Consider the following 12,681-nt stretch of genomic DNA (forward strand, 5'->3'; position numbering starts at 1 on the left):
GTAATTCTCTGTAAACTGAAAAATAACAATTTCACATATTGGGTGCTGTTTTCCATCTCTTAACAAGTTTTGTATCTATAAATAAAACCAGTAACAGTTATTTCAGTTATCCGACAGTTCTAATGAGTCCCTTAGCATAGAATACTACATCAAGTTAGTTTGTGTAGCTTTAGTTTAATTGAAAATGAGAAAATAGTCAATTAAACTAAAGTTTTTAATTTTGCATTATGTCAGAGATTGTAAAGATGAATACGTTTTGTACACTATGGTAATAATCTGCTCTTACATTTAGGATGATTGCAAATGGTTAAGATAAAGGGCAGAGTCTGATATGACCTCTCACTGATGAGACCAATTTCCATTACAAGATATCCAGAGTTCCATATTTCAAAAAAATTTAAAAACATGTAGTTTGTACAATACACAATAGAAAACAATGTCTGTAATGAAGAATAAAACTTTCATAGTGATTTTCAGCTCTCAATTCTTCCCCCCCAAAGATGTGATTCTTTATTGATCAATCTTGATTCTATCTATAAGATGAATGATCATAAGAGCAAACTGAGAAGAGAGAGCATACATGTTGTAATTGTAATCAATATTGCTTCAGTACTGTGGTGAGGGCAGAAACCTGATTGGAGAGAGTCAAGTAAAAATCTCAGGCAAGATATGCATGAATTTAGGGAACTACAACTTATTCAAGTGCTTTTGAGAGAAATGAAAAGTTTTGCATTGAATCACAAATACATTCCCTCACCAACCCACATTTCCTGATGACAGTGGTTTGTCAACTAATTACCCACAATACTGTAGCTGAGATTTCATTTTCCCAAAAATAAGTTGCACAATTAAACCTGGGAAGTATATGGTCTTTAATTGACCTCTGAGTTACAAGGACAATGGCATTTTTTTTTACTGTAGAATATATTTTGTTGGCTTACCTTAAAGCTCTAAATAAAAGAACAAAGATTCAGAATAAATCATAAAGATTTAGTCCAACATATCTACAATAACTATTAAAAGGTCAAATTTTGATTTGGAATGTCAAACTTACTTCTTGCCTTTCCAGATTTTGCTCTGGTCTACAGTATTTCTAGTGTAAACATCAAACTCATCATAGTCAAAAACATTTCGTCTGGTTGACAGAATTGATTCCTGGTTCTGGTTCACCTGCCTAATGAACACAAAAATCATACTTGTTAGACTTTGTTTCATGGAGTATTGCAACTTACACTTCACATTACTAAACATTTCAAGAACATATTCCTAAACCGGTATTTGACTTTAGACTGTATGTAGACCAATTAAACGCAGGATTATGAGATTTAAATATTCAACGCTAAACTGAAAGATGAAGTGGAAAATCAAGTTTTTTCAGAATATATAGTGTGTGTGTGTGTTTGTTTGTTATGTATGTGTATACATATATGTACACACACATACACACACAGAGTCTGAAAATTTGTTATTGAGCCATTCCAATTACTTTCAAGAGATTCCAGGAAAATGTTGTGTAAGGGGAAAAGAAGAATGAACTTTATACGAAGCCAACCTGCAATTAGTCTTTCAATTGGTCAGAATTATCCCATTTAAAGAGTCAGCACAAAATGACCCAGTGAAAACTTCACAAAATATTTTATTTCTCAGAGAATAGTTGGTTAAGGTGAAACAAAGAATAATCCCATTTAAAAACAATAGTGATACCATGCCACAGAATTTATCAGAGGCATTGCTGTAAGTTGACCTGAATATGTCAACTTCTGTTTTTGTTACATGGTCATAGAATGATAGCCAAAAAAAATTAACATTTTTTATTAATGAACATATTCCATTACCTGTAAACTTAAAATGATACCCTTTACAATTTTGAATCTTAAACATAAAATGGCATTAATTGATGAAATCTGAACAGCTACCTTTGCTGGTCAGTTCTTACCAGTGAACACATGACCAAACTTAATTCAAAACAGGTATCGTGAACATTAACTGAATATGATTTAGAAAAGGCTATGCATCATTTCTTGCAAGCTTAAACATGGGCATGAATAACACCACTGAGGCATTGTGATTCAGGGAATATATTGAACCAACAATTTTGATTTGCACAATTCCTAATTTTCCCATTGTGATTTGCTATTATTTTAACTTGTTTTGAGTTAACAAAATCAGAAGTGAAATATAAACAGTAGAAATTCCACAGTAATTCTTGCAAATATTTTAAGTATAAGTGAACCAAACAAATAGCTAACTAAATAAAGTGGTAATTAGACATATTTAAACTGACTACATGGGGGAAAAAACTCTGCAATCACATTAACTCCATTAGCTGTACTAAATGGATCATAAAAGTGACAAATTCAAACTGTACAAATTTTATTGTTTGATTGTGATAAACCCTGGATTCTGGATACATTTGGAGAATCCTAATTGCAACAAAGACAACTGAACACATCAACTAACATATTCAGAAACCACTGTGAACAACATCATCAAAGATTCCAGTTTTAGATTCCTGCTAGAAAATTAATCATGCCCAAGGGAAAAATTTAACAGCTGGAAACATATTTTACCATAAATATGTAATCAGATAACGTAATAAAATTTAGCTTGATTTCAAAATAATTACATCTTGAAATTAAGAATGAAGATGGATGCAATATTCTCTAAACAAATCATATTTCTTACTCATTCCTTCATGGAATAAATTAATCAAAACTTAACAATGCTACCATTTCATGTTTTCACAATGGTACTTTACAGCTTTTGTAAGCACTTGATTTAAACGTTCTTTGGATACTTATTTCCCAGTAAACCTAAGTTTTGATTTTAAATTGGGAAGCCAAGTCAAATGGAAAACCTAAAACTACGATGAAAGAATTCTTTTTGAGAGTATGAACTTAAGAAGCAGAAAATTTTACAAGTATTAAACTTCATGATTTAGCATGCCAATTAGGTTTTCACCTGCAAAACTACACCCTCTTGCTAATAAGCTACCACCAAACTGTACTTTCATCAGGAAATTCTTTGGTACCTCACTTTGCGTAGAGGATGCATTCCCAGGAAAATAAACGCTAATGGAATAAATACTAAGATGAGTTACTATAGCATTATATTCACAGAGGAATGTATTACTAATGGCATTGCTGCACTGGCACTCTGGTGTGACCTCCGAACTAACCTCTTCCTTGTACCAGGAACCTTCTAAGAAACTAGGTCACTCTGCTCTTTCTTCAACTTGTGCTTTGTTGTGGAGAGAATCTATTGTGAATCTACCAATGATTTGTCCCACTACTTGTTGTGGAGCGGCTGCCTGCAAGGGCTGGTGTTGGTCAGGCTTGGAGGAGCTGTGTGGCTGATCAGCACTGAGGTGAGGGGCTAAGGTCTGGCCTGTGGCAGGCATGATGACTGCAACCCTGCAGCCATTTGGGACTCACACCATGTGTTGAAATTACTATAGACTGCAATCTCTGGGACAAGAAGAGTAGTTCAGCCAAAGAAAGACAGAGGGCCAACAGTTTCCATTAGATTCATCTGGAAGTGACAAGGGAAAATGTGCCATTGCTTATTCCCAATAATGGCATGTACCTATTGTGAAGGCCATCACTTGGCTTTAAGACACAGATCAAAGCATGGAGCCACAATACTTCTCACTACAGCTCATCCCACACCAGACCTCACAGGCAGTCTTGTCAGATCAAATCAATGATTCAATGCTGGGGAGCACCAGTGGAGGCCGCTGATCTTTTGACAGGATTTTGGTTCAGTAGCACAAAGGAGGGAGTCTCATTCGTAAGGCCAGTGATGTTGTGGGGATGGAACTGGACTCTCTCACGGTGGTGTCTGAAAAGAGGATGCTGTCCAAGTTGCATGCCATCTTGGACAATGTCTCCCATCCACTACATAATGTACTGGTTGGGCACAGGAGTACATTCAGCCAGAGATTCATTCCACCGAGATGCAACACTGAGCGTCATAGGAAGTCATTCCTGCCTGTGGCCATCAAACTTTACAACTCCTCCCTTGGAGAGTCAGACACCCTGTGTCAATAGACTGGTCCTGGACTTATTTCCTGGCATAATTTACATATTATTATTTAATTATTTATGGTTTTATATTGCTATATTTATACTCTATTCTTGGTTGGTGCAACTGTAACGAAACCCAATTTCCCTCGGGAACAATAAAGTATGACTATGATTGTATCATGTCCCATGTATTGCATAGTACACAGGCTAACATGATGTCTTTTTCTTAAAGTATTGGTGTGTTCAGATTCCAGGATCAAGGGCACAATATCCGTCGAGCGTCAGTCACTGAGTGGAATGTACAAAACCTATGGCATGTCCAGAAAAACTCAGAATAATTTAAAGATCCTTGATATCAAAGAATATTCAAATTTATAATTAGACAAGAGTTTTTACTTAATTCAAGGACTGTACTATGCCAGCAAAACTTCAATTTAGAATAGCTAATCTTAATTTATTACCTTGGAAGAGATTGATCTACTGTTTGAAGTGAAGGTGATATTTTATTTTCAAGGATATTATTGATTACTTTTTCTGTGTCATAATTGTATTCCTCCAAGCATTCAAGGATGAAGCCTTCTCCAAGATGTGGTAAAATGTCCTTCACTTGAGAAACTAAAGATTCCAGCTCTACTCCTGTTACCTTTGCTGCAGCTGCACCTTCACACTATATGTCAAAACAGGAATTAAAAAAAAACCATTTACAATTAATTCTAAAAGTTACTCATTTTATATCTCAATCTAAACTACAATGAACATTAATTAAAGTCAAACTAAATAAAATTTACTGGCACCTAATGTCACTGAAATTAAAATTAAAATCAATATTTACTCTTATTAAAATTCAAATATTATTAAAACATATTTTCTGTATGTACCATGTCAATTCATATTATAAATTCTTTTAGCCAAATTTATAATAGGAAATAGCTGCATAAACTTGTAATTACACTCCCCAGACAACACAGGCAGGAGGTGCAATTACAGCAGCAGTCATCCTTTGTTCTTCCAAGAAGGAAATTGTAAAACTGGAGAAGGGAATATCTGTCAAATAACAACAGTAATATTAACCAAAAACATGTGAGAATATCCAGCAATTCTAACTGCTGTGCAAAAGTATGTTCATGCTTTAAAAATATTCCATCCATACATTTGTGAATGAATACCAACTTCAGAATTGTACTAAGTTTTCCTTCTCAACTAATCCTCAATTCCTAAACTATATCGGGCCAGTTACATACCTTCCAAATGTAGCACATGTGTCTCCAAATAAATTCATAAAGCCATTGGGAATGCGAATTAAAGTGACTCTCGTACTCACATAGTCATCATTTTCATGTTCTGGCTGTTTAAGGACTTGGTCCACTTCACCATTTACAGCTGAAACCTGAGAGGCACCAGATGCACTTGAAATATGAGAATTTCCTGTGGCAAAGACAGGTTTCTTCCTGCTACAAGCTTCCCAAGCACTGTCAACGGCTTTGATGATGTAAGATGTCCTGGTTTCATCACTGTGATTTTTGTTAAGATGGAAGCAAATCAAATTGCATATTATAGACATCTTAGCATTAAAAACTTTCCATGGATTTAGAACACAAAGAGTAATAGCTAAATTAAATACTGTAAACTTAAAATCAACTTTCCCCAACTTTTTGTTAAATACCCATCTCTACATCTACATCTCAGCAGTGGAAACATCTTGCACAACCTCTCATGGTCCTGAACACATCCTACACAATCAGGAAAGCTCAGGAACGCCTCTACTTTCCGAGGAGGCTGAATATGCAGATCTACACTCACATCATTCTAAGCTGCACAGTAGAGAGCATCATAACATGCTGTACCACTGCATGATACAGAAAATGCATTGTGGCAGATCGGACAACACTCCAACGGGTAGTCAAAACTGCCCAACACAGCATCGTCACAAGCCTACCTGCCATCAAAGGCAGACTGGTACTGAAAGGTACCAGTGGGCCAGTAACATCATAAAGGATCCCACCCATCCTGCTCATGGACTGTTCGTTCCACTCCCATCGGGGAGCAGACTACATAGCATCTACACGAGGACCACCAGACTCAAAAACCGTTAACTTTCCCCAAACAGCAAACCTGATCAACAGCTCAACCCACTAACCACTTATTGTTCTTTTTTTGTGCTGCATTGGATCCAGAGTAACAACTACAGTGGATTCTGGTTAATTTGGCCATCAGTTGTCTAATCAGGGCAGCTACTTATTTGGGGTAACTCTTAAAGAACAAAACCTAATCGAGAAAGTAGCCAGGATTTCCTTCGCTTATTTGGCACATGATGTCACTTAATTGGGACAACAGACTGTTGCCGAACAGTTTCTAACTAGCATCAGTTGCGTATACTTGTACAGCCATTAGACACTACTTGTGCTTAGAGCAAATGTTTTTTAAACAGCATCAGTTGCATGCTTGTTTTCAAAAATCTGTGATTTTTTTTGTCACTGATAGTTTGGTGAGAAATAAGTAGTTAGATAATCCCAAACTATTTTGCTTATTCTGTTTTCAAGAATTCAGGCTTGGAGATGCCAGAAACATCTGGAGTGAAAATGAAATGATTGCACTATTTCAACAAGTTAGGAACTACAAAGAATTTGAAGGTATCAACAATCATCCTGAATGTTACAATGAAAAAGAAGATTTTGAGGATTCAATCATTGAAAGCATTATGTGAAGACAGACTATTATCTGCACAAAATGTCTGCACTGATTTTGTTAATTTACAGTCAATCAAAAGAACACAGCAATGTAGTCTGGTGAAATTCCTCTAACAATAGCTATTAGGAACTAATACAGTTTTATAGGACTGTATTGGTGGTACTCTAATTTGTTCTGTATTTCTTAATTTATTAAGCAAATGGTTGTTCGTGTTTTTTAATAGTTTTTTAAACTATTCTATGAAACCTCAGCTAATTGGAGAAGCCACTTAATTAGACCAAAATGTACTGGTCCCAGTGTGTCCCAGTTAACTGGAATGTACTGTATTTTGTTCACTTGAATACTGAAAATGACATTAAACAATCTTATTTGTTTTTTTTTGTTGTTAACGCAACATTTAGAAAGTCAATTTAGTTTCCTGCACCTCTACCATTAGATACTTAATAGGAATACTCCAAACTACTCCATTAGTACTTACCCCTTACTGAGTGAAGAGGAAGACACAAATTTTATTATAAAAGATATAGAATGTTTTTACCCAAGTCTGTTGTGTATAATTCTAAAAACAACACCAAAGAAACAAAAAGTACATTTTTTTTCCTTTAAAACCATTTCTTTGCTTCCTACCACAGTGAAAATGCAAGAATGTGAGCATTCAGTCAGATAACATACAGTTGCTGGTCTATCACATGGTGGATACTTTGGCAATGAACCAGTTGCATGAGAGCTCAGAAAACTTCTAAAAACTTCAACATATTCCCATTAAGTCTTTTTCAGAGTAAAATTTATCTAGTTGATCACATCAGCTGTTCAGTACAGCTTCAAAATACATTTTTGTTCTCATTTTAACATGATATGGCTTGAAAGAGCTGTATGGATGGCAACAACCTTATGGATTAAAGTACTTGCAAACAAGTGGCTTTTCATCTGTACTTATAACTTAGATTTTTCCAACAGATGCTCAGTAACTTTTGCTCAAAACGGTAATGTATGTTAGATCAAAGATGATGACAATTCTCTATTAACTTATGTTAGAAGCATGTAATATTCCACAGCCTTGAATCATCCAGCACCAAATAATTTCACTCATAAATGTGTGGAGAGGAAAAGAATTCAAACTACTCTTCAAAAGCCCCTAAAATTCCAGAGATTATCTTCAAAAGTAGATTAGAGTTCACAAACGAACAGGTTCCTGTGCTGCCAGTTACCATTATTTAAAACCAAAATTGATAAAATACCAATTTTTTCTCCTGCCAGTTGCTACTTCAGCAGCTCAGTTCAGCAGTAAAGGATACAGTGCAGGAAATGCCTGTTGTAGAAGGCTGATATCATCTGCCACTGGAAACTGCTCATCATAGTCTGTCAAAAACCTGTGTAAAGCATTATGAAATTCTTAGTATTAACAGTTAGTCTTTGCAGATGTATAATACTTGCAGATATATATACTGATTCTCAGAACTGAGAATTTTTCCCTTGCCATTTTTTCGCAGATTTCATGCTATTTATATTATAAATAACTGACCTAAATTATTTCATACACATTGGAATAAGTAATTATAAGAATGTTGATGGCTTCCATAAGCATTTTTTGCAAATATGCTTTCTTTTAAATAAAAAAATAAAATTATTATTTGCAATGTATGCAAATTTCACAATGATGCCAAAATAATTTGGGTCAGTTGTTCATGGCACTGGTTTACTGGTTTGCATATTTGTTATATTTCTTTGAGCTTGCTCTGTCTCACTTGTAGATTTTTATTATTAGCACTGTGATGCAACCCAGTGGAGAACAGATCAGGTACATACTTCATTACAGCTCAATTATTAATCAACACAGGCACATTAACAGAATAAAACTAATCATGCAACTCCTTCTTCCCTTCTTTCGCCTTCAAACTGGATATACAGCCAATGTAGCACATCATTAAATGAAGATGCTAAATAACAAAGCAGCTCCCCAAAGGAGTAGACAAGGTCAACAAAGACCTTCACCAGCAGCCAGTACTTTACATTACAATTGACACTACATAAAGGATAGGTTCTCTTTTCTTCACCCTATCTATTAATGCACCTTAAATAACTTCTTTTAAAGCTTTAACATACCAAATTACTTGAAACCTTTGACTGGGAAATGTTTTCTAATGTTGCAAATCTTCTAGAGCTTGACTGCTCACTTACCTTTTTTGGTGTAGTAGAGCAGTAAAGATCTGAAGGAAATCTTCTATAAAAGTCAGACTCTGTTCAGACCTATAAAAGAGATAAGCAAAACTATCAAGGGGCTTAATAAATGATCTAGAATAATAAATTATCGAGAGTGCTTTGCATGGCTCTTTTGTAATAAATTTCCTACAAGTTTTTTTGCACCATATGTTATATTTGCAATACTTAAGTACTGTCACTTAGATTATCTAAAGATTAAATTATTTTAAAATGGAATGATTACATAACTGGAGGTGTATTTTTTGAAATTCAGAAGTTTGAAGGGTAATGATACAAGTTTTTAAAGCTTTTAAAGGAGAACTAATAGGACCTGAGACCCAGATATTGACATGAAGTTTATATTTGAGGTTTTTTCACAGAAAATAGAAATCCTTAATTAAAAAAGAGAGTCTCTTGGAGTACAAATTTAATTAGAATATACCCAATTATCTATTTACTTTTATAATTGTTCCAGAAGCTCAAAATAAAGAATTTAATCGCTTATATTCAATTGATGCCACTATATTTATGCAATCATGTTTGGTTTAGTCTGCCTGCAACAGAAGCTGCATTTTAAAAACAATGGATATTTCAGGCAGTGCGCTATGTATACCATTAAACAATTTTAAATAAAAAAAAGTACATCTGATGGGTGACAATAAACTCTGAATGATGATGGGAGGACTTAGTGTATGTTTTATTTACCTTACAATCACTGAGAGAAAGTGAAAAATAAATCCTTTGACCTCCCCACAAGATCTAAGAGAGGTATTCAAAATGTTGGCAGCCACCAAAATTTCTAATATATCAGAACATCCAAATTTCTGACAGATATTCTTAGCATTTCCAATGAAAGCTATTAGATTCTCTTTTTACAATTGAAGTTTGAAAGATCTCATTTTTTTTACAATTAACCATACAGAAGATATTTCGGTTAACACTCTTTGGGACACTTTTAAAGCCTATATTCGGGGTCAGATTATTTCGTATTCTGCTGCTTTGAGGAAGAAACAGAAGCAGGAGGAGATGGCAATTGTGGACAAGATTAAAGAAATTGACAATTGAAGTTTGAAAGATCTCATTTGTTGGCAAATATCCCATTTTGAAGGTCATGAATAGAGTATAGAAGCGCAACAGTCAAGTCTACTAGCAACACAACATGTGGGAAAAAGCACTTCAACATTTGAAGCAATCCTTATATTTCCATTCAAACATTAATGAAAACATTACAAAGAAGTGGTGACAGTTAACAATTCTGCCGCACTGCCCTTTTAATAAAGGCTGGTTCAGTGATTCTTTATACTGAGTACACATCCAATGGAAAATGTAATAATTAGCTGCGTACACTTACGTTCCTAGTTTCCTCATGAAGACAATTCAATCAAATGTTTTATGAAGAGGAACTAAAATAATGCAAGTTAGTTTCTTTTGGGCATGACTGACATTCCCACAAAATCACTAACAACACAAGACATTGTTCAGAAATAAAATTCAATGAATTAACTTCTGATTATTTGTTGTCATTCTTAAATCTGAGGTGTATGTGGAATGATCTTCTTGAGGAGTGAAAGTAGTTTATGTTTAGCAAGTTTTCAGATTGTTATCTTATCTGGATGGAAATCATTACAGAACTACATACAAATTCTGTAGTTATGTCTCAGTAAACCAACAAACATTTGGCACTTAACCATGAGAGATAATTAACAAATAAATGGCCCTGACCACCATCTAGTAAGCCTTGTTGAAAGATGGATTTGTATGGACATTAGATAAAATACAATTGGACTGAGTTGTGGTGTTCTCTCAATTGAAAATTGCTACACACTTATGAGTGAAGTTGAGGATACCCTACAGTATTTATTATACTTAGCTCTAAATACGAAAATATTTTGTTAAGGTATTCTCCAACATCTTTCAAATTGAAAAGCATACTTGCCAGTACAGTGGCAATGAATAGCCTAACAAAGCTTTTAAAAATATACGAAACTAGTTTGCTCCTTCCTTACCCATTTTCTAATATAGGTTGAAGGCACATGTAATTAATGATGTGATGAAAAGTTTCAATAATTTTCTTCCTTGAGTGTGAGACTCGCCTCCACAAGTCATTCTGCATACTGAAAAGATAAATTTCAAATATTAATACTTTGTATGGATGAGTGGGGAGTGAAAGGAATGGGAAGGGTGCACAGCAAGACATAAAAAACCACATGACCCTGTGTCAGTATATACACAATAAATCCTGACTTCTGTAATCCAACTAAAGTGGATATTTCAGCAACAGTGAGAAGAAAATAAACAGAACTCTCAGCTTGCTGCTATAAAATATGACATTTCTAAGTTAATTTCTCACTGAATTTCATAAAAATCAGAGCATTAGGGAAATATCAATCCTCCCTCAGAAGGCTGGAGGAGAAGACTGGCTTAATAAAGTTGAGATAAACAGTAAGAAGAGGTTAAGATCTAAACTCAAGATATCTCAAAACCATCATTGAATAAACATACCTAGCTGCTTCAAATTGCCTCTTTTTAATCGTGTTTTCTAATTCAGGGATGATTAGTTCATAAAATGAGGTCAATCTGCAAGAAACAGAATTGTCAAAAATACATATTAAAATATAATAATTCTTTATTATGTCACTTTGGGTAAAACCCAATTACTTAGACTTATGTGGCAAATCAAGTTCAAGTTTAATTGTCAATTTTACATATGAATACAGCCAAATAAAACAGAGTTCCTCTGGGTCCAAGTTACAAGACACAGTACCATACGGTGCATATAATAATGACAGCAGAGAAACATAGCTAGAGAGAAAAAAAAATTAAAAATATATGCATAGCCCAGGTCCCTGAGTGTCATGGTCTGTAGATGTTGTAGTGGATGGATGCTGTTCTGAAGCCATATTTCTGCAAGAACAAGCCCGCAGCAGTTCTTCATCTTACGCAAGTGCAGCCACAGACGAACGTAATCCAGCTCGCCTTCCACCAGCAAACACTGGAGAGAAGCACTGTTGAGAGGAGCTAGCCCCCAGCCCAGTATGGAATCCAGCAATAATCCAGCATGGTCCATGAATGGTGGGAAGGGTAGAAGCAAATGGGAAGGTGGTTATTTACTTATTGAGATACAGTGCAGATTAGGCCCTTCCGGCCCTTCAAACAACTCCGTCCAGCAATCCCCCATTTTAATCTGAGCCTAATTATGGGACAATTTAGAATGACCAATTAACCTACCAACTAGTACATCCTTGGACTGTGGGAGAAAACCAGAGCACCCAGAGGAAACCCACGCGGTCACAGAGGGAATGTACAAACTCCTTATAGGCAGCAGCAGGTATTGAACTCAGGTCACGTGTACTGTAAGGCGCTGTGCTAACCACTACACTACCGTGGCGTCCCAAATTTGCATGGGAAGGTCCCACAAAAAGAGGAATGGGTGTTATTAGAAATGGAAGGGAAAAACAAGAAGACACCAAGAGATCTATCCTTTTGGAAGGAAAGGGAATGGCGTAACAGGTGATCACACCTCAATGGTGGGAATTATAGATATTCACTGCATGGAAATTCATCCCACATGGACCTTCTCTCTTCGCCCCCCCCTTCCATCAGGAAGAAGATGCGAAAAGTCTGAAAGCACATACCACCAGGCTCAAGGACTGCTTGGCCTCTCAACCTCACAATCTATCACATCATAGCCTTGCATCTGATGTCTGCCTGAATTACACTTTCTCTTTAACTGTAACACAAACTATTAAGGGACTTAATAAATTATCAA

The 12,681-nt window shown here is 35.4% G+C and overlaps 1 protein-coding gene across 1 annotated transcript in view; it reads right to left on the minus strand.

Moving 5' to 3' along the window:
- ascc2 (activating signal cointegrator 1 complex subunit 2) overlaps positions 1-12,681 on the minus strand; it is a 51,112-nt gene that overhangs the window by 15,037 nt on the left and 23,394 nt on the right. The window contains exons 9-15 of the mRNA XM_063034482.1: positions 11,415-11,489; positions 10,919-11,026; positions 8,892-8,960; positions 8,009-8,083; positions 5,347-5,536; positions 4,487-4,692; positions 1,055-1,174 (exon numbers count right to left, since the gene is read on the minus strand). Coding sequence (XP_062890552.1) covers positions 1,055-1,174; positions 4,487-4,692; positions 5,347-5,536; positions 8,009-8,083; positions 8,892-8,960; positions 10,919-11,026; positions 11,415-11,489 — 843 coding nt within the window. The remainder of the gene's footprint in view (positions 1-1,054; positions 1,175-4,486; positions 4,693-5,346; positions 5,537-8,008; positions 8,084-8,891; positions 8,961-10,918; positions 11,027-11,414; positions 11,490-12,681) is intronic.

This window comes from Mobula hypostoma, chromosome 27, assembly GCF_963921235.1.
Source record: "Mobula hypostoma chromosome 27, sMobHyp1.1, whole genome shotgun sequence".
In the NCBI taxonomy this organism is placed as follows: domain Eukaryota; kingdom Metazoa; phylum Chordata; class Chondrichthyes; order Myliobatiformes; family Myliobatidae; genus Mobula; species Mobula hypostoma.